Source organism: Herpailurus yagouaroundi, unplaced genomic scaffold (genome assembly GCF_014898765.1).
Source record: "Herpailurus yagouaroundi ecotype Mexico unplaced genomic scaffold, PumYag 159, whole genome shotgun sequence".
NCBI lineage: Eukaryota > Metazoa > Chordata > Mammalia > Carnivora > Felidae > Herpailurus > Herpailurus yagouaroundi.
The window spans coordinates 68,663,065-68,689,161 of record NW_024412400.1 but is presented as its reverse complement, the minus strand read 5'-3'; the positions used below and the strand labels follow the sequence as shown (position 1 = coordinate 68,689,161).

The 26,097-nt window shown below is 35.9% G+C and overlaps 1 protein-coding gene across 7 annotated transcripts in view; it reads right to left on the bottom strand.

Moving 5' to 3' along the window:
• Window positions 1-26,097, bottom strand: part of NAALADL2 (N-acetylated alpha-linked acidic dipeptidase like 2) — a 1,339,397-nt gene that overhangs the window by 28,694 nt on the left and 1,284,606 nt on the right. For all 7 annotated transcript variants that reach the window (XM_040480794.1, XM_040480792.1, XM_040480793.1 and 4 more), the window contains one exon: window positions 19,343-19,541. In XM_040480794.1, the coding sequence (XP_040336728.1) occupies window positions 19,343-19,541 (199 nt within the window). The remainder of the gene's footprint in view (window positions 1-19,342; window positions 19,542-26,097) is intronic.

The following is a 26,097-nucleotide window of genomic DNA, read 5'->3' as shown; positions in this document are numbered from 1 at the left end:
GTAAAGGTATATGTTAGAGATGTTGACAGACCTTTAATTGTAGCAGCACAAAGTATGCTGGAATGTGTACCATACATCATCGATAAATAGGAATTTAGGATGCAATTTTCTGCCTTGACCTTCAAGCTCCAACTGTGTTTTGATCATCACGAGTCCATAAATAATATAATTTACAATCTCTGCAGAGAGACTATGTGGACACAATAAACCACATATGTTACCAGGGGGAAAGGGAGATATATAGTTGGCCTCACAGCCTCAAATCCAGTCAACCTTAAGACAGAATTCGCTTATGTTAACACATCGCTTTTCAGTCAGTGTCAAGTAGCTAATGTTTATCCTCAGTTCTATTATTTATGATCTTATAATGCAGGTTCATTTCAGAGAAACTTAGATATCGGCCTAGTAAGTCTACAATATTTAGGTCTCGAAAGTCTCTTGGCAAACTTTTTCTGATTATCACTGTAAAATGATACCCTTGAACTACATGAAAAGTAAAAAAGTATCCTCTCCTGTATGAGAAAGGGGAAGCTCAGCTAGAGATGATTATTTATGTATAGTAATATTCTTACTTTCTCTGCGATCATGCTTCTAAAACATAGCATTCAAGCTAAAATAAGCTATAATAGCATCTGGATGAATAAAAAAGTCACAAAGCCCCACAGACTGCGTATGAAGGGAGGTGAAATAATACTGACTAACTGAGGCAGTCACCAGCAGGTTCCAGCTGCTTGACACAATGACATCAATTAGAAGTAACTAATAAGCGCAGTGATACACAAAAGAAACAACGAAAACACTGAACTATTCACTCATTTTTCTAACATGCAGCAGATCATCTATAGTTATTTGGCCATTGGGGCAAATGACTAAACAGTCTTTGAGGGCTTTGTTATATTACAGAAGAATGCAAAACGGCCATGACTTTCACTGAGCAAGAAAATGCTGCATACTATTACCTACATCTAATTTGAGAAACAAACTGACACCTTTTAGAAAATTTTTCTGGATGGGCACCTGGGTGTCTCAGTTAAGTGTCTGACTCTTGCTTTTGGCTCACATCATGATCTCACAGTTTGTAGGATTCTTTTTCTTTCCCTCTCTCTGCTCCTCTCTCTCTCTCTCTCTCTCTCTCTCTCTCTCTCAAAATAAATAAATAAACTTTAAAAAAAAAAAGAAAATTTTTCTGGAGAAATGCCCTTTCACACTTCTATTCCCATCTCTAACAGAACAGTATACTAATTTGTAAGATCCTATTGAATTACTACCTCCGCGTGATGCCTGCCTAGATGCTACCCAGCTGAAGAAAACAAAAAACAAAATCTCTCATGCCTCTGAATAACTGCAACTCTGTTTCTTTCTTGGGATACATTATTTTTAACCTTATTTGACAGTTATTTGTAAAGAGATTTTGTATCTGTATTAGATTATAAGGATAGAGGAAATACTACTCTATCACAGAGGTTACAACAGCAAGAAGAGGGCACTATCCCTAGGGATATGGAAAGATTGGAATTATTAAATCTTAGAGGCTCAAAGGAAGTATCCTACAAAGTTGAAACAGGGGTCACTGCTCAGCTATTATTGATGTCTTTGAGCTCAGGGATGGGACCCTGTGAAAGTGGATCCAGGCATATGAGGAAGGGAGACTAGTCAGTTGGTGCTGGTATCACTGATGAGGATCATGAGATTGGCCTAGTTAATGTTGGGAAAAGTGCAAATGAGAGTTAACTGCTGCTACTCAAGTGAGCTAGAGTGGCCACGACATGAGAAGGAACTAAAAAGAAGAACAAAATGCAAACAGGAAGAAGCAGCTCTTCCTCCTCCAGGTTCCCATTTTCCCTTAGTGCCTCCCATTAGGGTCCATAGAGGAGTCAACTGGGCAAGCAGAGATGAGGTTTATAAAGTCCCAGCTTCAGATTCACAGCATTGTATACAGGGTGGGGTTGAAACGGAAAGTCTAAAACTTAAAACCGGCACATGTATGGAAACAAAGCTATTGTGTGTCTAATGCACACTCATATCCCTTACATTATCTTGTGTAACAGGCCGAATGGTGGCCCCAAAGATATATCCACATGGTAATCCCTGGGACCTGTATAAATGTTACCTTATTTGGAAAAAGTGTCTTTGCAGGGGTGATTATGTTAAGGACCTTGATGTAAAGAGATCATCCTGCATTATCTGGATGGGCCCTAAATCCAATCACAGATGTCCTTATAAAAGAGAGATGGAGAGATATTACATTGATACACGAAGAAGGAAAGAAGGCAATATGGAAACTGAGGTGGAGATTGGAGTGATATGGCCAAAAGCAAGGGAATCCTGGTAGCTACCAGAAACTGCAAGAGGCAAGGGATGCATTCTCCCTTAGAGTCTCTGGAGAGACAGTGGCCCTACTCACACTTTGATCTGGCCTCCACACCAGTGAGAACATAAATTCCTGCTGTTTTAAGCCTTGTTTCTGGTAATTTGTCAAGACAGCCAGAGGAAACTCTTAATAACTTAGTTTACACCTTATATATAAGAGATACTTCATACAATTTTATAAATAAACAAAATGATAACTATAAAACTTTTAATTTACTTAGAGGAAGTTTCATGTATTTAAAAATATATATATAGGGGCCAACTGGGTGGCTCAGTCAGTTAAGCACCTGAATTCGGCTCAAGTCATGATCTCATGGTTTGCCAGTTCGAGCCCCCCGTGTCAGGTTCCTCTACTGTCAGCTAGAACCTGCTTCAGATCCTCTGTACTTTTTTCTCTCTGCCTCTCCCCTGCATATGCTGTCTCTCTCTCTCTCTCTCTCTCTCTCTCTCTCTCTCTCTCAATAATAAAATAAACATTACATTTTTTTTAATTTACAAATATAAAATATCACTAGTGGCCTGAGAGCAATGAAATTTGACTAAATATAATCTAAATTGTATGCAAAATTAATCATTTAACAGTTGGAAGAAATCTGACTTTATGAATTATTAAGTCTTTCATTTGGGACTTACAGAGATAAATATATAAAATAGAAGAGTAAACATTTCCTGAAATAAAATGAATCAAAGGTATTCATTCATCAACCTTCAGAAATTAGTCTAGAAAAAAATGTTTTGCTATGTTTTTAATTCTTAATTTCCAATGTCCAGAATGATTTTCTATTCATTCGTTTAATAATTCCAGTTTAGAAAGAAAAAAATGACACTACAATCAGCTTTTAGAAAAGGTCTAGTCTCTATTTTTTCCAAACTGTCTATTTAATTTCATAGCTAATAGTTAAGAAAAGGATTGAATTGGGAACATGGGGAATTTGCAACAACTTTCAGAGAGAGCAATCAACATTTGGTTCCTTTATTACTTTCTTTCCACCTAAACTTGTGTATCTGACAAGGCTACATTTTATTGGCCTTTTAATGATATTCTGTAAAATTAGATTGAGTTAGCATATCTTCCAAACTCCCTAGTGGAACATATGTAAGCTTTGATTAGAAAATGAGACCTACTATGATTAGCAATAAAAAAAAAAAAAAAAAAATTGGAGACAATTTAACTGGCGTATTTGAGGGCTCTTCCTTCCAAAAATATTTGGCCATGTTTCCTCCTATTTTGCATTATGGTATAAAGAGCCAATTACTATTTGCATGTAATTATTTCTGGATGAGAAAGACAAGACAAGGTAAAATTTTAGTCTACATTAGGATTAGCCAAATATCACCAGACAGATACAAACAGAATTTCTTCCTAATACTCCCATTTAAAGTGCTTACCAAAATTAATCTTACCTTATCAGTCATATTATTTAAGCTGAAATCAGAAGAATCCCTATTAGAAAACAAAGAAATGCATTTGGTCCACATGACAGCTATTAAAATCCACTGCTCATGTGAGAAATCTGTAATTCTTGATCTCTCCCCTATCCTTTACCCTCACATCTAATCTATTACTAAGTTCTGTAGACTCAGCCTCCAGAATGTTACAAATTCATCTTCTCTGTGTTTCCACTTCCATCAATATGAACCTTCAGTGATGATTAATTTTATGTGCCAACTTGGCTAGGCCATGCTGCCCAGTTGTTTGGTCAAACACAATCTATAGGTTATTCTGAAGGCATTTTGTAGATGTGATTAACATTTACAATCAGTTAACTCTAAATTAAATCAGAATATTCTGGTAACATCGGTGGGCCTCATTCAATCAGTTGAAATCCTTAAGAGTAAAAACTGAGATTTCCTGAAAAACAAAAAATGGAATTCTGCCTCAAGACTGTAATATAGAAGTCCTTCCTGAATTTTCAGCCTGCCCTACAAATTTCAGACTAAGACTGCAACATTAATTCTTCCCTGAGTTTCCAGACTGCTTGTCCTAAGGATTTTGGACTCACCAACCTCCACAACTGCATGAACCAATTCTTTAAAATCTATCATCTATCTATCTATTATCTATCTATCTATCTATACATACATACATCCTATGGGTTCTATTTCTCTGGAGAAATATGACTGATACACTTAGGTCATTAAAATATCACATCATTTTTAATGTCTCCATTTCTTCCATTACCTCTATAATCCTGTCACCACATAGCTGACAGAAATAAGAGATAAATGGATAGATAAATAGACAAACCATCAGACAGAATTATGTAATCCTGTGCTTCAAATCAGATTTCAAATGCACTGAAGATAACATCTTAACCCCTCTCCCTGGCCTCTAGGCCCTTGTCTATTTCTTCAGTCTCAACCAAGTTGCTTGCCTCCAATCCACTTAGCTACTGAAGGAAACAACAAATCTTCCTTCCTTCCTTTTCCTCCCTCCCTCTCTTTCTTTCTTCTTTCTTTCTTTCTTTCTTTCTTTCTTTCTTTCTTTCTTTCTTTCTTTCTTCTTTCTCTTTCTCTTCCTTACTTCTAGACACTTTTAAAGATTGTAATTACATATTTATTTGGTTTGTTGTCTGCTTATTCTGGTTCCTCCCACTAAAGGGTAAGGTCCCCAAGAGTAGGATCGATAGTTACATTTTTGAGCATGGTGTTCCTAATAGTTCTGGCACGTGGTAGGCACTAAGGCTTTGCTGAGTTAATACACAGAATCAGTAATAATGGAATTAGTAGTTTACACCTAAATAGGCATTTTGGAAGAAGTTGCACCAATTTCTAATTCACAGATAAGAAAGTCAATGAAATTAACATGAGAATTCTACGAAATGCAGGAAGAAAAGCACATCACCCAACCCACAGGCATTAGCCATACAGCTGAGGTCTGAGTAGTGCAAAAGATTAACCATTTTTTTTTTATGAGATAAAATATATTTTGTTTCTGCTTCTCTTTCTTAGTTTGAAATAGAATCATTTTATTCACTCAGCTTAAACTGTATCCTTCTTTTATTCTACTCCTATCTGTGAAGCTACTACAGAAGTGGTCATTAATTTAGTTTAAAAAAAAAAAAAAACTCAGAATGGCCATAACCAGATTTATTGCTTACTAATTATGTCATTTACCATCTCTGGCAACTTTGGGGGAAAATTTATTTTTTCTGAACTTCAGAGTCCTTAACTGACAAATGGCGAAAATATTCACCTGGATGAGATATCAGAAAAATTATAGAGAGAGCACCAAAAAAAAAATGGAATCTTCCATAAATGCCCTTGGTCAGTATGGTAGAGTAAAAGAGAAAGGGTTTTGAAACAAGAAAGCCTTAGGTAAAACTACCAGCTCCCACAATTATGATGTATGTTGTGAAGATTAGAGTTAAACACCAAATATATAGAATGTCCAATGTGACGTGATTAGAAAATATCTTTGGGTTCCTAATGTCTTCTTGGCAAGGAAACATATTACAAATTAAACAATTCCAATAAATGCCTGTGTGGGATATCCCTGCACCTCCACCACCAGCACCAAGTGGAACACGAGGCAGATCCTAGTTCCTCTAAGATCCTGGAATACGGCAGAAAAGACCAAGTTGGTTTTTCTGGAAAAAGTAGTCAACAAATGTTATGAAAACACAGAAAAATATACACAACCTAATGATCATACGGGATTTGGAAGGCAGAAGTGAAACTGTACTCTTAAGCAAAATTTGCAGATAGACAGGCAGATGGCAGAAAGGAGAATCATGGGGTTTCTCAGAGAGCTCCTGGAAATTGCTTGCTTGAGAGCTGCAGGTACCTGGTACTGTCACTGAAAGTTTTCTTTCCCTTCTGGTAGTTCTTAATTCCACGAATGTTAGCGAAAGCTTCCTTGACCTTTACAGCTCCAACACTTCCAATGAACATCTAAGCCTTTAATTCTTTCCATTGAAACTATTCCTACTTGGAATAGCTAGATTGCCTTCTAGTCTTCTTATTAAAACTTGTCTGATTAGAATAGATTGAAGGAAATACTAGAAAACCACCATATGTAATTTGAGCATTTGTTGTATGTTTTATTAGGATTATATCCGTTACATACTAAATTGTATATTATAGTTAGCTCTAACTATTCCTAATTCTATTTCATCCTATTGTCCTTATAAATTTCCAAGTTGATGTCATTTCAGTATGCTTATAAATTCACAACGTTCTTTGTTGTCCATGAGATGAAAACGTTATAGTTTTGTGACTTTAGTAAGCAGACTGAATAAGCAGTGCAATCAAAGTTGGTGGTTGGCAAATCATGAAGGCCCTTATGGCGACCAGAGAAGGAGGAACATTTGTATCCTTTTCCTCTTCAACTGGAGTAACTCTTGTAAGTTTTAATTTGAACAAAATATTACACTGGAGTGGGGTATGGGAATGAATGTGTGCTCTACAGAACCATGTCTTATCAGTTCTCTGTCCTTTCTATGTGTGCCATCTCAATGTGTTGTACCTGCTCCATAGTTTGTGTGTGTGTGTGTGTGTGTGTGTGTGTGTGTGTGTGGTATAAAGATCTATTTTTCTAAGAATAAGTTATTGCTACTAATAATCTAGATATTGGCAAATACAATGATTTCTGGCATTTGCTCTACTAAACATATAGTCTATAACACAATCAAGTACTTTAGTTTCATTATGTAGCAAAAAAAAATATTACATGCTTTAGTGGGTACAAGGAAAATACTGAGCATGATCCTTTCTCTTACTTCTCTTTGGATCATATTTAAGTCAACAAGGTATTTAGAGACACGGAAACACTAAAATGTGTCACACTCATAGTTAAAATAAAGATAAAACATATAGTGATAAAAGGAGAGAGGAACAAGTGCTAAAGTATTTAACATGGTCTCACAGAGAACCTAAATTTTACTATTTTTCTTCCCTCATTGAAATAATTATTTCAATAATTATTTTTAAAGAAAATCAGAAGTTGATTCATATTAGTTTATAAATACTTACTCAACTAGTATTTTCATTCCCTTACAGATCTCCTGTTTATCTTCTCTGACTTACCTGATTAAAAGAACGACTCATGGAAGATCAGTGACTTTAGGATTAACCGATCAGTGACGCTTTTAGGTCTTAAGCCTACATCCCTAAATTTCCAGTCTAGTGATTCCTTCTCTATATGGTACTGTTAGGTATATAAAAACATTTCTCACCATGATATATGAGATTTAGTGGACAATTGTCCCTCTCCTTTTAACTGCACTCAAGATTTATGGAAACAGGAAAGAGTAGGCAATATTTTGGGACAAGGTAATGTTATTGATTCAGACAATAGGGTATATCTTTTTTTTTTTTTTTTTTTTTTTTTTTCAGAAGTAGGGATAGACTTGGTGCCTCACACATGTAGTTTTGTGACCACTAGGGCTAGGAGATATAACTGTAAATGTACAATAAATGAAACTTAACAAGTCTTTATGAAAACTGAGTCTTTTAATTTCTGGCTATATTTGCATCAAAATAAAAACAAATTTATTGGTTCTGTGCAAATTAGGAATAATTTGGATCAACATATGCAGCAATATCTAGTAGAAAGAATGTTGGTTTTATTTATTTTATTTATTTATTTATATATATATATTTTTAACGTTTATTTATTTTGAGACAGAGAGAGACAGAGCATGAACAGGGGAGGGGCAGAGAGAGAGGGAGACACAGGATCTGAAACAGGCTCCAGGCTCTGAGCAGTCAGCACAGAGCCCGACGCGGGGCTCGAACTCACCGACCGCGAGATCATGACCTGAGCCGAAGTCGGACGCTTAACCGACTGAGCCACCCAGGCGCCCCAGAATGTTGGTTTTAAAGAAACGATTCAAATTCCATTTCAATTCCCATTTCTGCTACATATTAACTTTTCCTAAATTTCAGTTTTCTTACTTGCATACAAGGGATAATAGATATTGGCAATATCTAACAATATTGCAATATTGTTAGAAGTGTTATAGATAATACATGAAAATGTACAGCGTAGTGCTGGTACAAAGTAAACCTTTCTTGGTGGCACCTGTGTGGCTCAGTTGGCTTAGCGACTGACTTCAGCTCGGGTCACGATCTCACAGCTCGTGAGTTCGAGCCCTGCATCGGGCTCTGTGCTGACAGCTTGGAGCCTGGAGCCTGCTTCAGATTCTGTGTCTTCCGCTCTCTCTCTGCCCCTCCCCCACTCACATTCTGTCTCTGTCTCTCTCAAAAATAAATAAACATTTTATTTTATTTTTATTTTTTTTATTAAAAAAATTTTTTTTTCAACGTTTATTTATTTTTGGGACAGACAGAGACAGAGCATGAACGGGGGAGGGGCAAAGAGAGAGGGAGACACGGAATCGGAAGCAGGCTCCAGGCTCTGAGCCATCAGCCCAGAGCCCGACGCGGGGCTCAAACTCACGGACCGCGAGATCGTGACCTGGCTGAAGTCGGACGCTTAACCGACTGCGCCACCCAGGCGCCCCAACATTTTAAAAATATTAAAAAAAAAGTAAATCTTCCTCTATGAGGAATATTGTTATTATTCTTATTCATAACATTATTAAATACATTATAAAACCACCACTCACTCTCAGATTGGTGATGTGTCTTGTTTTGCAAATAGGACATCAGTAATTTTTTCTCCCCTTACATAGAAAGAAACCTCAAACCTGAGAAACATTTTTATAAAATGTGCACACATGAATTTCTATTTTGATCCTAGCAGATTGAGTTTCAGACCAATTAGCCTGATAAAGTGAATGTTGTCAATTGAAAAATTTTAAACAAGTGTTTCAATGTCTAATTAAATTGCAGTGAACATTATCTGTCAAAGTGGGATATGTTCTTTGTTTCAATATTAACAAAATGAACTATTAAAAAAAAGGCTTGGATTGGAGTATATTAATTTTCTCTTTAATTTGGAAACTTTTTTGTTCCTTTTAGAAGGAGAAACTTTAAAAATATGAAAGGGGGACATAATTATAAAGCTAATGTATATGTTTATTCATAAAAGAGTAATAAGGAATGTATATAATGATCAGCATTATAAAGATTTTGTACATCAGCCAATTCTTCAATCCTCTTTTGGAAATTTTACATTGTGTGAATTATAAAACTCTTTATTCAGACATAGATTCTTTTGTGCAAGTGGCCGCTATTAAAAATATTTTAAAAGCATTATGGTAATTCTTAATCACTAGTTATTTTTTCATAGTCTAAAGAAATCAGAGGCATTGATGATAGAATTAATGACAAGAGAAACAATGGTAGGATTTTAGCTCCATTCAGACCACCCACACCTTGCTAAAAGAAATAGTACAACCCTAACAAAGTAGTTATTATCCCAATCAAACACTGAACATGAGGTTCTATTAGTACATATATAGCTAACTCTAATTAAAACACCATGAAAACTGTATAATGAAATCACTTTATTATGAAATGTGTTGGGGGGCGGGGGAGGGTTGGACTTCAATCTCTTAAAATTCTTAAAATCAAATGCATGTCCAGAATACATAGCTGGAAACCTGATCATATGGTATCTGGGAAGTGTGTGTTTTTTAATAGTTCTGTCTAATATCATTGCTTGCCTAAGTGTAAACTAGTTCTAACATCTTTCAAAAGCAAAGTTGTGGGAGCTTATGTGTTTGAAAAGTACTTTTAATGGATTGCTTGCTTTGTTTGTCCTCGGCTCAAGGCAGAAGCATCCTGACATTTACATTGCTATTTTCCTGCTTTCAAGGATGCTAACAAAAAATTGTCTTTGCTTAGATTAGCTTGAAATTGTCCTCTGAACTTCTTCCAGGCCATTCCAACTATCTTGAAAAGGAATTCCTTTTTTATGTACCTGCTCCTACAGGTTTTATAAAGACACAAAGCCAGGGGCACCTGGATGGCTTAGTCGGTTAAGCCTCAGACTTCGGCTTAGGCTGTGATCTCACGGTTTGTGGGTTCCAACCCTGTGTTGGGCTCTGTGCTGACAGCTCAGAGCCTGGAGCCTGCTTTGGATTCTGTGTCTCCCTCTCCCCCTCTCCCCCTCCCCCACTCACACTCTGTGTCTCTCTCAAAAATAAATACACATTAAAGAAAATTTTAAAAAAAGTTTTAAATAAGGACACAAAGCCACACACATGTACAAGCACATACACACACTATCTCTCAGCTTACAAATAGGTAGTGTTCACCAAACTCCTGATTAAGGCCATTGTTTGGAACTAATGTGTATCTTCCCAAAGAAATAATATTATAAATGTAGGTGCTTACATAGCACCCAACAGGCTACTTAACCATGATATAGCTGAAATACCACACATTTAGAAAGAACAATGATACAATATTACAGTATAACCAGTAGTTTTGTTTTAAGTATAATAATTAGCCTTTAATTTATTTTGAATGATGGTGCTTGAGGATGTTCACTTTCCTAGAGCTCCATTTCTGCAAAGCAGCCAGCATTAAACATTGGCTCATGCTTGTTTCTTTCTCAGTTCCCCACACCCTCAAATCAAAACCACTGCAATACAGATGCAATGGGTGGGGGCGCCTGGGTGGCTCAGTCGGTTAAGCGTCCGACTTCAGCTCAGGTCACGATCTCGCGGTCCGTGAGTTCGAGCCCCACGTTGGGCTCTGGGCTGATGGCTCAGAGCCTCGGAGCCTGCTTCCGATTCTGTGTCTCCCTCTCTCTCTGCCCCTCCCCTGTTCATGCTCTGTCTCTCTCTGTCTCAAAAATAAATAAAAACATTTTTAAAAATTAAAAAAAAATCACCCTATAATCCCATAAAACCACAGTTAACAGTACAGCAATGCACATGTCTGTCCATCTATATGTATGTATGCATATCTTATAATGGGGAAGGAGGGAAACCCTTATTAGCTTTTGCTGTTTAACTGCTGACTCTTTAAATATGTAGAGGCTAAACACGGGATTTTATCCAGATAACCTATTCCAGGATATGAATGGGAGGTCATGCTAATATATTTCACATCTATACATTGCAGTTGCCTATTAATAGAAAACCTTTGCCAATCATATTTTTGCTGAGAGCAATTTTAACATCCCATGGTTTTCTATTGGTACACTGAAAGTTTAAAATCAAAGAACTTCCTATGTCCATGCAGCTTTGTACAGTCACTTAAAATAAAGGAGGCAGCACTAGTTAGTGCTTTCCTATTTTGAAGACTCTTCAGCCTGGTACAGGGGCAAGTGAAGAAACGAGGTATAGGGGCAGAATAGCAGCCTTAAGAACCAATGCCCTTTAAGGATTCCAAAAATTTGTGACAAGGCCAAAATCTGGGGAAGATTTTCTAAAATAAGTGAGAGGGGTGCCTGGGTGGCTCAGTTGGTTAAGCGTCTGACTTCAGCTCAGGTCATGATCTCACAGTTGGTGGGTTCAAGACCTGCGTCAGGCTCTGTGCTGACAGCTGAGAGCCCGGAGCTTGCTTCCGATTCTGTCTCCCTCTCTCTCTGCCCCTCTCCCACTCATGCTCTGTTTGTCTCTGTCTCAAAAATAAATAAACATTAAAAAAATTAAAATAAGTGAGAAAGAATGCATATTCTATAAGATATTAAATTTCAAGCATGAAATAGCTGGTGCCAAATCTAAAAAAATGGTTCAAATTTCAATACTGGAAAAGGAGCATCTGCCCCCAAAAGACTTATGCCTATAATAGTGATTCCTGAACACATAAAGAATGTGGCTTGAAAGAAGGCTTTCCTACTGGAAAAGGTTTGTCATTTAGAGTGTGTCCACATTTATTTTGGAAGCTAACACTATTCAAATACCATATTCACTCTTTTCAAAAACTGTATGTTTAATTCCATCCTGTCCCAAGATTTTTATTTTCTGCGGGATCTTACAATCCCTCAATATGCAAGCTTTTAGCAAATGTTTAAGGGAAAGGACTATATAATAAAAATTAAAAATGAAAGAAATCTTTTCACTGTAGTGTCCTTGGGGAAAGAGAACATGTGTTACTGAATTTTTAAATACTTATCCTTTGGTTAAGAGAGATAGGAGGAAGACGTTTTGGAATCCAGAACACTATCAAAATGGGAAGTAAAACCAGCAGAATGTTATAAAAGTTATAATATTTGTATAACATTCTATATTTTGCAAATTATCTTCTCACATTTTATTTTCATTTCATCCAATTTAATCCTAGCATTTTATCTAAATTTATCCCAATATTAATAGTCCTTTGAGGTTTTCTATTTTTGTTGAGAAACTGACCTTGAGACTTCCTAAAACAAATTTTCCTATTCAAAGCCCTTCCTACTTTTATAAATACTAAATTTTTTATAAATTCCAAACAATATCATTGTTGTGTGATGTTCTTAGTTCTGAAAGCTATTCTGTGAAAAGTGAGCTGCTGATAGTAAAAGGCAGTATTAAAGTATATTGTATGGCAAAAGAGGAAAGGCAATTCAATGGAGAAAGGATAGACTTTTCAACAAATTGTGCTGGAACTACTGGACCTCCACATGCAAAAATAATATATATGGGTATAGACCCTGCACTCTTCACAAAAACTAACTCAAAATTGATCATGATCTTTTGTAAAATATAAAACTACGAAACTCTTAGAAGACAACACAGGAGAAAATCTGAATGACCTTGGGTTTGATGACGCATTTTTAGATACAACACCAAAAGCACAATCCATGAAAGAAAAATTGATAAATTAGATTTCATTAAAATTAAAACTTCTGCTTCACAGGAGAGGCTGATAAGAGAATAAGAAGACAGGCCACAATCTGGGGGGATATACTGCAATATACATATCTGATCAAGGACTTGTATCCAAAATATAAAAAGAACTCTTAAAACTCAACAATAAGAAGACAAATAACTTAAAAGGTAGGCAAAAGATTTGATAAGGCACTTTACCAAAGAAGATACACAGATGGAAAATAAGCATATGAAAAAATGCTCGAGGTCATATGTCCATAGAAAATTGCAATTAAAACAATGAGATACCAATACTCATCTATTAGAATGGCTAAAAACCACAATACTGACAACAAATGCCGGTGGAGCAACCAAAATCACATTCATTTGCTAAGGGGAAGGCAAAATGGTACACTCACTTTGGAAAACAGCTTGGCAAATTGTTATAAAGCTAAACATAAGCTTACCATTTGACCTAGCAATTCTGCTCCTTGGTATTTACCAAAATGAGTTGAAAGCGTACATTCACACAAAATCTGCACATGAATACATATAGCAGCTTTATTCATAATTGCCAAAATTTGAAAGAAACCAAGTGACCTTCAACAGGTGAACAGATAAGCAAACTGTGGTATATCCATACAATGAAACATTATCCAGTGATAAAAAATAAATTAATATGGAAAAGACTCAAATTCATATTGCTAAGTGAAAAAGCTAATCTGAAAAGGTTACATACTGTATGATCAACAATAAGGACATTCTGGAAGAGGCAAAACTGTGGAGACATGAAAAAGACCAGTGGTTGCCAGAGGCTCGGGGAGGAGGGAGTGAGAGATAAACAGGTAGAACATGTATTTTTAGGGTAGTAATGATTCTGTATGATACAATAATGTGGAAACACATCATTATACACTTGATCAAAACCCATAAAAATTAAAATACAAAGAGTAAACCCTAACATAGACTATGAACTTTAGTTAGTACTAATGCAACAAACGTACCACATGAGAGCAAGATATTAATTATAAGGAAAACTGTACCTTGTGGGTGAGAAGGGAACTGTGTGTGTGTGGGTGGGTGTGCGTGTGTGTGTGAGAAGTGTATGAAAACTGTACTTTCTGCTCAGTTTTTCTCTAAATCTAAAACTGTTCTAAAAAGGACTATCATTTTTGGGGGGTGGAGGTGGGGAGATACATTGTATTAGAGAATGAATTGCTTCACTGGGTCAGACTACTTACTCTGCCTTTGGAGAATAATAACTACAGGGAGTTAAAAAGAATCCAACAACCAAACAGATGCCACTAACTCCCATCTCCAGACAATGCCAGTTCCCAGGAGTAGTGGAGCAGTAAAGGAAGTCATAGTAAAGGAAGAGGAGAGATGAAAGATTCAGAATTTTTAAGGAAATGCATAACGCTTTCCCTATTTAGGGGCAATGAGTCAAATTTTACATTGTGGGATTTTGATAGTAGATTTTTGAGATGCTTTGTGGTTTGTAATGTACTTTCACTTACATGGTCCCTGATCATATATATTGTTTCATCTGCTCCCCACTGCCTACTAAGCTCCAAACCTCTGGCGCACTTTGCAGCTTTTCATTACGCCATCGCAGTCTATCACTGTATTGTTTCCTGCTTCCCTCCCTCAACATTAGAAGAATTCGCCTTGATTACAGAGGTGAGGCTTAATAATGTGAGTATCCATTGAATCAGATTCTTAGAGCACGCAGGGGCTTTTGAAATTATGATTATCAACCAATGATCATATAATTGCCCTAAGACCTCAGATACTGAGCGTCTGAACTAACTGGCTGGAGACACGGATGGAGAGGAGACATGGACACCGCTCATTCATGCTTCATCTGGCTAGGCCCAGGGGAATCCTAAACAACAATGTGAAGTAAGATTCTCAAAGCCACTCAGTCCCTAAATTCATTAATTCTTCCTTTATTTTTATTTTTTTTAATTAAAAAAATTTTTTAATGTTTATTTTTGAGACAGAGAGAGACAGCATGAACGGGGGAGGGTCAGAGAGAGAGGGAGACACAGAATTGGAAGCAGGCTCCAGGCTCTGAGCTGTCAGCACAGAGCCTGACGCGGGGCTTGAACCCACGGACTGTGAGATCATGACCCAAGCCGAAGTCAGACGCTCAACCCACTGAGCCACCCAGGTGCCCCATTAATTCTTCCTTTAACACCATCTCCCAAATCACTCCTTTGCTCTTCATTCCTGATAGCGATATGCCAAATCGGGTTCTCATCACACCATGCTGTTCTTACACCCAGAATCTTCCTGAAGGTTTCTGTTCTCTTCCAACTCCAGGGCACCCTATCTGGAGCACCAGAGAAGTCTTCCTAATGATGCAGATTTCTTCATGGCCATTTTTGTGTAAAAAATAAAATTCGAACCTCTCAACAGAAAATTCAAAGTACTCCACAAGTTGATTCCTTAACACCTCTCCATAATTATGATCCTAATAGCCATTGAAACTATCCCACTTCTTGTTCTCTACTCCCCAGTACACAATGCACAGCCTCTCCTTTGTGTCTTTCTTCACACCACCCTCTCCTAGAAACTCCCCCTTTCTTAGTCAGTTTGGGCTGCTATAACAGAATGTTACATACTAGGTGGCTTATAAACAACACAAAATTATTTCTTACATTTCTGGAGGATGGGAGGTATAAGATCAAAGTCCCGACAGTTGTGGCATCTGGTGAGGGTCCACTTCCAGGTCCACAGATATTCTGTCCTCACAAGGCAGAAAATGGCAAGGGAGTTCTGTGGAGTCTTTTATAAGGGCACTAATCCCTCATGACTTAGTCACCTCCCAAAGGTCCCACCACTGAATATCATCCCACTGAGGATCAGGCTTCAACATATAAATTTTGGGGGAACAAAAACATTCAGTCTATAGGCCTCCCTAATTTAATGGGCATCCTACAATTCCCTTAAAGCCCAGATAAATTTCCATCTTCCCCTAAAAAGTCTTTCTTGTCCACCACAAGATAATTTCTCTCTTCACTGAACCCTAACAGCACTTCTTGCCTGTAGTATTCATTGGGAAATTTGCATAAGTAGGCTCCAATTTTTTTGATTTATGATGTAGATAGTTTACCTCTTGACTCAAACTCCTTAAAGGTAAGGATCTTACATTGCCAGCTTCTAGCAGTATGCTTGCATAGAGAAATGTTCAATGAGCGTTTATTTATGAGAAAAACAAGTTTTACATGCAACATTGTAGGATTTCAAAATCTCTGAATCTTTTGATACCAAACTGTGGAGAAAATTGCTTCATATATTCCAAAAATATGGAATTTCAGTGTTTAGCGATATTTTGGTGGAGGCAGTATCCTTTGGGACATGATCCAAATTCCAAATGAAATATTTAGCTCTATACAATGAACTTCTGTCAACAACTTTCTTAAAAAGCAAATTACTTTTGACTTCCTCCTTATATATTTGATGAGATTGTCATAACACCATCAGGTTTAAGAGTGAGATTCTTCCGTGAATAATATCTCTAAAGGTTATTTAACATTAGACAAAATGAACCCTGCTCACCAAATGTTCTTTTATACAATGTAATTAACAATTTTATCTTTACTCCATATGGCTATCATTTTAATCAATTTTTCCATTTTCTTAAACTGCATATGATGTTATCACACTGATTTTTTTACTTTGAACATTTTCTTGCCCATAAAGGAACAGCTTACAAGGATTGAGAGTAGACATTTTGTTGTAATTTTAAAATTTTTCCTTCAAGAATATTTAGAAATATGAATTCTCTACCAAGAGAAAACATGAAGTAGGATGATGTTATATATTTCAGAAATGAAGTAAAAATGCATGACATCTTTGGATAAAGGTAAGTCAGATAACTCAAATCAAGGATATCTATTTGCATCTATCTATTGTAATCCGTTTGTTGTTGGCATATTAATGGATCAATGGAGCCAAAGGGAATTATGGCATACATGTATTTCTTTAATAATTGCAGTAATAGTTTAAAATAATGCCAAAATACTGAACCACAAGCTTTCAAGTCTAAAGTTTCTTACATGAGTTAGCACATGAACATAATCAACATTTTGAGGCTTGCACACTGGGATACAGGTATGCTATAATATCACTATCTTAATCACTTTCTTAAGCATTTTTATTATTTAAGGGGTAATACAAAGTTCTCTGGACAGATATCCCAGACCATAGGGGTCTTCTATATTGAGTGCAAGTGCCAAGAAAGGCAAATAGTGAAAGAGTCTACTATATCATAATATATAAAACTATATTCTTAATGTAGGATTTTTATTAATTTCTGAATTTTTCATAAATTTAAACTGAGGGAAATTTGTATATTCTAAAAATACAATGTGCCTATTCTGATTAAGACTTTTTAATAATGCTGAATTTAATAATGTGGTTTAATTGTTTCTTTAGCAGTTATTATATCTACCATAAGCTATATTTTATTTAGTTACCTTGTTCATTCTGTTTCCCCATCCCTACCTCGGGAATGTAACCTCATCAGAGCCAGTGTTATTAACTTCAGGCAACTGCTATGTCTCTGGTGCTTACAAATATCCATTGTAATAAATTAACACTGTCCACAGTCTTAGAATACACAATCATAATGTTAGCAGAAATGATATAAGGATTTTAAATTAGAATTTAAGTTTAAAATCATGAAGGGAAATCACCAAATATCAGAAGTAGGAAAGGTTTCTTATTTTAAACAGGTCTCATTCCACTATCTCATTTTATAGATGTAGAAATTGAGATGCAGAGAGATCAAGTGTTTGTCAGATCACACAATTTTGGTAGTAAAGGGCACCTTAAATCTTGTATAGTCGAAATACTCAGGTTCTTAAAGTTACCTAGCCTATGCTTTAATACCTGCAGTGACAGGGATTTCACTACCCTATAAAAGCATCACATTTAGTGTTTTAAGAACACTACTTTTCAGAAATTTCTTTCTTATACGTAATTAAGATTTGTACTCCTATGTTTCAGTTCTCTAGTCTTAGTTATGTCCTTTGGTCATGTAGAATATGTATAGTCCAGGGTATTTTTAATTTATATTTATTTGTATATTTTATATATATATATATGTGTGTGTGTGTGTGTGTGTGTGTGTGAATAATGTGTGTGTGTGTGTATAGTTATATACATATACAAACACACACACACAAACATAAATTGATATAGTGCAAAAGTGTAAATTTGAAGTCTTTTATTAATGAGTGTTCTGGGCCAAATATTTTTTCTGCCTCACTATTCCTCCAACACTTCTTTGTTTCTTGCCTTTTCTCACATACTCACATAAATACACACACACACACACACACACACACACATATTAAATTGTTATAGACATACACACATCATATATGCATCTATTACACAGAAAGGTGTGTGTATTTATATTTTATGTCTTGTAGAAAAGTCAAAAACTTAATTAAGTGTGTAGGGGTGCCTGGGTGGCTCAGTTAAGCATCTGACTTCTTGATTTTGGCTTAGGTCATGATCTCACAGTTTGTGGGTTGGAGTTCCAGGTCAGGCTCTGCACTGATAGTGCAGAGCCTGCTTGGGATTCTGTCTTTCTCCCTCTTTCTGCCCTTCCCCTGCTCATTCTCTCTCTCTCTCTCAACTTTAAATAAATAATAATATGTGAAACATGTTATAATTTTTTAAACTCCATTTTCCCTCTAAAAGCCAAAATTAAATCACCCTTCCATATCAAAATTTGTTTATTAAAATATTCACTAAAATTGTTAAAATGTTTCTAGGAATCATTCTATTGTGACCTCTAACCAATATCTCTGGTCCCCTGGCTGTTTCAAGATCCATCTGAATCCCACTCTTCCCTGAATATTAAACTTATATATCTTTCTCTTAACAGGTAGCTTCTAAAATTAAACACAATACTCAAGATATGGTCTTACTAGGAAGAATACTATAGGCTTATCTTCTGATTCATTCAAAACATTTATTTTTCCCAACACAACCTATAATTCCATTTGGTTTTATAATAGCCATATCATATCTGACTCATACTGAGCTTAATGTCAAAAAAATTCTTAGTCATTTTCTATGTGATACTGCTGAACCAATCTCCTTTATTCTATGCTCATACAGTCGAAACGTTATTTGGGGGAGAATGGTCCTGAAATTGCACATATGATAATTACTCATATAACTACATATAATAACTACATTAAAAAATAGTGTCAGTTCACAGAAGGTACATGTTCTGAAAGTTAAACAAAAATTTAATTGAGGGGCATAAACATATAGATGATAAACACATATCTTACCTATAAAAACCTGGTGGCACTTGCTCTACCAGGAAGCTTTTCTCCATGTCTTGGAGTATGTCATTCAGCATTCGGACACGGATTGGAATTCTCTCCTTGGGATCATTAGCAGGACGCATCTCATCTGACTGGAAGAGTTCAGCACTCTCCCGCAGGCGTGACGCCAAGGCTAGCAGTTGATGAGTGTAGGGTTGATCACCTGGTGAAAATAAATGAGTCCATCTCAGAAGAGACATCCTCAAAGGAGCAAAATAAGCACTTTGCAATCATGATGTCAAAAAGGAAGATTCAACATCAGTTAAATTTTTATAATGTATTAATTCCACCAAAAATATTCTGTCTAAACATTATATTTTATGAAGAGTATTAAATTTATTGCTACCATTACTATTACTAATAATAATTACTACTATTGGGACATCTAGGTGGCTCAGTTGGTTAAGAATCCAACTCTTGGTTTTAGCTCAAGTCATGATCTCACGGGTTTGTGGGATAGAGCCCACATCAGACTCTGTGCTGATAGCACACAGCCTGCTTGGGATTTTCTCCCTCTCTCTCTGCCCCTCCCCACCTCTCTCACAAAATAAATATATAAACTTAAAAAAATAATAATTACTACTACTAATAATACTAGTGAATAGGTATTGGTTATTGGGAGACAGCTACTATGTTCCAGGCATGATATTGAGCACTTGACATATTTATCTCATTTAATATTCACCAAAGTTTGCATTGTCATGTCTATTTCATGGAAGCTGAGAGTTAATTCAGACGAGCAAATGGTCCTAGTTCATTAAGCAAGTAAATGACAGGCCAGAATTAGAAGCCTGATCTTTCTGACTCAAACATTCACGCTCTTCATGTAGTATTCTATATTTCTGGGGGAAAAGTGATTTTTAAAAAAAGTTATCTCTTCTGAGAACAAGAGATATGTTCCTGTATATTGTTATGCATCTATGGGCTCTTTTTGCTTTTCTAAAAGTTTCCTGTAATTTGAAGTTGAAATACATCTTTGATTTGAAAATACTATCCTATGTAGTATTTGTCTTGTTTTGCTTGGGGGATGATTTTTGTTTTTTGTAGTTTGTTTCTATTTGTGTAATTTACTGGAAGTCATTTTGATATGAATGGTGTTACTAAACACAGGACATTCCTTTAACTAAGAGTAAGACAGAATTTGTATAGTGATAATGGCCACCAGACCCTGGAGCCAGACTACCTGAGTTCAAATCCCTGCTATACCACTTAGTAGCTGTGTGATGTTGGGGTAAGTTACTGAGCCTCAGCATCCTAATCTATAAAATGAACAAAATAAACATCTGCTTCATAGGTTTTTTTATGAAGGTTAAATGATTAATACTTATAAATTGTTATAAAAAATATTCTTCTATAGGTAAGCATTTCCCAGCTGATGTGACTTAACATCTTGTTTAAAAAGCATTCCTTTATTGTACCATGAGAAGTGCATTTTCTTCTCATCTTCTTCCTGATATTCCCCACCATTTGAGTCAGTCTCTGGGTGAGGCAACAGTTAGTGGTGGTGTTAGTTCTCAGGAGACTCCAGCAAGGTCAGAAACTCAATACAGAGAATTATGTCATGTCAAGGTGATGAAATGAACATGGACCTGATAAATTGAAACTGGCTGTCCTGAGAGCATGGCATTGAGGTAAGCAGATGGAGAGATGAAGAGGCCATATGGGACTTTCACTTGGGAAAATTTCAGGCAAAAGGGAAAGATCACAAAGGGACTCTTTCCAAGTGAAGTTCAAGTGTTACCAGCTCCCCAAACACCTGGTCTTCATGAAAATGAAGATTCCTACACCTGCTAAATCTCTCTAGGAGTAGAGCCAGGAATCTCCATGCTACCCAGATTATTACACACATTTTAAAGTTTAAGAAGTACTGTAGAGAGGTGATGTGGTAAGAAAAGAAAAACTAGGTTAGAATTATAGCTTGATATATAAAATATGTCTGTCATAGAATTACCAACCCAATACAGTGATCTTTGTTGTCTTTCACCTTCATTTGATGGGGACTATTTCATATGCTAATTTCTTTAGAGGAGAGCATGGTTCTTACACTCAGCAATTATTTACTAAATAAACAAAGGAGATTAAATAACGTACTTTTGGAAAAAAATCCAGTAGCAAAAGAAAATTCTGTAGAGATAAGTTGTTTTCATGAGAGCTATAAAGTATAGCCACATTTGTAAACTTTCTGTTCACTGAAATTAACAACATGAATAAACTCATTTGTAGGAGTTCACAGGTTTTGGCATTTGGATGTTTTCAAAGTACATTATATACTCATTAATTACTTGATATCACAAGATATCACAAGAAAACTTGAGGTTGTGAGAGGAGAAAGTTTTGCTCAGTGAGGACATTTAGCACCCTAAATCACAATTATAAAAATAATGCCATTTTATAAAGATACTATTTATCCTAAAATATGATGGTTTACTGAAGTTAATGTATGGTGAACTTACAGGAAATATCTTTGTACAGGGAAAAAAAATAAGACGAAAAAAGCACATTTAGATTACATTGGAATTGAAAGACTGAACAACAGAAAAAACAAGTTCAACATCCTTGAGAGTCTTCCATTTAAGAAAGAAAAATCTGTTCTGATCTAACATACACTACAGAATTGAAGACATTACTACTGAATCAAGGGAGACAAATTGTACCATTCTACCTTATTTAGCTTTAAATGAATTTATCTTTCTTAGTGGTGAGGATGTAGAGAACTGACAGCTTTGAGAACTTTCTTGTTCCAGAAAGAACCCTGATAGTGGAAACCTGCCATCTACACCACACCCTATACATCACTTCAAGGGTATAAGGTTACAAATTGAAAAGAAGCTTTATTTTCAATGTTCACTCAATCATTTGTATACATAGCTGATTCCTAATAGCCATTTTAATGCCAATTAGAACTTGTCTATTTAAATAAGAAAGTAATACCACCAAATCGAAGTCAGCTGTGACCCCACATATTCCTGTTAGAATGTCAGCTCTGTGAAGGAAGAGATTATTGTCTAATAGTTTTGTTCACTACCATTTACTCAGACAAAAACTATGTCTGGCATAGCATGAATTATCTACTGATCACAGCATCATAATATCTGTAATATTTTTATCCTTATCTGCCTTGTCTCTCTCCTTTCTTTGACTGGAAAGAACCCCCACGATGTTTTATCTCTTTGTATCTCCAGATGCTAGCACAATACCTGAGATATGGTAGTCATTTATTAAAAATTTTGTTGAGAGAATTTTGAATTATAAGATAATGTTTAGAGATATTTCCTGAATAATGCCTAAAAAGTCACTTAGGGAAATGTTTTGCATATAATGAGCATCAACTAATGTTGCTAAAAATCAATAAGAGTTGCAAAGGAAAAGAAAAGAAGCTACTTTAGGGTAATGATAAGTTAAATTAAACTAAATTGAATTAAAATATGGCCTGCCAATAACCCATAAAAACTAAGAATATATGTATAAAACTTCATTTAAGGCACAGTGAATGTCAGAGAAGAGAGGACTAATTGAAGCTCTTCACAGTTCAGGTTTAATAAGTAGTAAGTCCATTTGACCAAAGAAAATGAACTGGGAGTTAGAGATTTCTCTTAGAGAAAGTTAATACAATTATCTTGAAGCTTTATGCGCATGGAGTCTCAAGACCAAGGTCTTGGTATCAAAAACCAGGTAAGAGCCTCATCTACTTAATTACTATCAATGTAAGTTTGAATAGATTACTTAATATTACTGTCTTTTAGCTTCCTTGGGGGAAAATGCAGAAATGGTCATTTCACTCTCCAAGCATTTAAATAACTACATAAATGGAAGTTACTATTATCAGAGTACACAATCTTAAGTATAAATTACTACCAATGCATTTTTTAAAGACATGCCCCCAAATACCATAACTAATGATTTTATTCTCAGAGATGCTACTTTTCACTTTCTCAAATTTTCTCCACACTGTATAACACTCCTCCTTGCATACACATCTATAAAGATTTGCAATGTTATTTTGTGGTGCCTATTAATCTGGAGCCATTTTTTTTCTTTCCATGGGCTGGATCTCAAACTTCTGAATAACAGGAAAAGAGATAATGTAAAGGATAAAGGAATCCAGGCGCCTGGGTGGCTCAGTCCGTTAAGCATCAGACTTTGACTCAGGTCATGATCTCACTGTTTGTGAGTTGGAGCCCTGCGTCGGGCTCCTTGCTGTCAGCACAGAGCCCACTTTGGTCTTCTGTTACCCACTCTCTGTCTCTCCCCCACTCCTGCTCATGCTCTCTCTCTCTCTCAAAAATACATAAAAACATTAAAAAAAAGGGTAAAGGAACTAAACAGCCAACCTTCAAAATGATCCTTTTACGTATTTGCTTCTGTTGAAAAGCCAACCATTAAGTTTTTTATAGCATAGTAGAACATATCAATTTGTGATGAATATTGAAAATCAACCTTAATATAATACAAAATAATGGAGACTGCTTAGTGAAATTATCTTGATATTATTCAAGAAACAATTGAAATGCACTTCTAAATTTCAAACAGAAACAATGCATTTTTCCTCTGTCTCAAAGTAAAATACAAATGTATTTTCAGTAAATAACTTACTGAGTCCTATTTTGTGTTCTGTCCTATAAGTATTGGGAGAAAGGGAAAGACATAAGGTTAAATCACTAACCTTAATAGATTCCTAATCTAGTTAGAAATAATCCACAAATGAAGAATAAATAAGGAGCAAATAAAATAAATCCTCATGAGGATAACTGAAGAGCTTATTGTATACAAAAATATTCTAAGTAAATCCAGGAAAGAAGTGAAACTTGAGAGACAGAACTTGCCCAGAAATCAAGGTCATCTAAAATGGAACTCTTGGAAGTTCTGAGACTCTTCCTATATTAAAGCTGTTGAGGGTGTTCCATCCGCAAACAAAAATATTAATTGCTACTAATTAATCCCTTCCTATTCCCCCAGTCCTCAGCCTTCTGGAAGATGAATCCATCTCTAACTTCAACCCTTTCATTTTTCCATCTTGCTATACAAAGAACAGAGCTGGATATTATAAGCAGTAGTGATATTAATTGGAGAGGAGAGAAGAAGGTGGGAGGGAGAGAGGGAAGGAAGGAGGAAGTCCAAGTCAGTGGATACTGAGACATTATTGAGATCTACGGAGGCCAGTTCAGGACAGGCTCTAGAACACACTGAAGGAAACATATTCCTACTCCTGCCTTTTAGCCAATCATCACATTGCAGCATTCTCCCCTTCAAGCCATCTGGGAAGCAGTGTGGTATAGTGAAAAGGGCAGGGGCTTCGGAATCTGACAGAGCCATATTCAAGCCCTAAACCAACCACTTAAAGGTACACACTTAAGTAAGACACAACCCCTCCACCCCTTGCCCTCCACACAGTTTCTTAATCTCTAAACTGCTCTTAACAATATCCAGTTAAGCTCATGTGGCTAGAGTAAGGTTAAATGTCACAATGGACATAAGACACTTAGCACATTACCTGGGGCTTTGTGGCATGACCTCTCAAGTGCCACGGTGTCCTCAGAAAACTTGTTCCTCCTGAGGACCGTTGGTACAGGATGCTAAAACACCTTCTAACAGATCAGAGGCTTACAGGCACTTCATACACGTCTTTTCCATAAGGTCTCTTAGATTTCTGGGTTGCCCCACTGAATCTGTATGTTCTCACCTGCCAGAACCTGGAAAATGCACTAACTACCTCTTCTCCCACTTCATATCTTGATGAGTTTCATCTTGGCATAAACTCAGACGTGTTAAGTCTGTTCTACAACCTCCTGCACAAATATATAGCTGTCTTATTTTAAAGAATGATTTTACTACTTACTATTGTGGCCTCTATTCAGAGTTTTATACTCCAAAAAAGTTTTAAATTTTTATTTCCATTTTTCTATCTTTTGGTTGTACTTGGTGACTGTATTTTTAAAGACTCACACAGTTTCATCTTCAATTAAGAGTGAAATGTACTGGTCATACTCTAAAACTACATTTTTATATCAAACAAACATAGCTTTTTACTATGTATTTCACAGAACCTATTCTTCTATGGATGAGCTTATGACAGTTTTAAAGGTGCTAATAATTGCACAATCATGGCTTAGACTTCACTGATTTATAGTGACAAGGAAAAGTATGATTTATGTTCCACATAACACAGTGGCTAAAAGAAGAAGATTATTTTGGGGGGAAAATGTATGCTACTTAATGTCATCTTAAAAATATCTTGTGGCATCACTAAAGAGAACAAAAGAAATTACCAATACGATTTCAGCCAGAGGAAACAACAGTCCTTTATTATCCTACATTTTCTATTCTTCATGCTGGTTTCTTTAGTATGAATCACAGTGAATCATCTCAGCTGGTTATTTAAAGAAGTTAAACAAAAACAAAACCAAAACAAAACAAAACAAAAAAACAAACAGGTAGAGAATGAAGTGTAGGAGCTAGTGCACTGTTGATAAATAGTCTAACACTGATTTTACAATGCACTGATAAATGGATATTATTTAAAAATGCAATATGCCAGGAGGCAGTGGCTAGTTTTGTCTAAACTAAATACAATAGAAATCCTTTTTTTTTTTTTTTGCAAAAGTGCCGAAGTGGCATGCTTACAAGAATCAGATTGACCACTTTGAAAACACTGGCAACACATTCTGAAGATTTTCTTATATTCTAAATATTACCCAGTGATCCAGATAGCCAAAAACAGA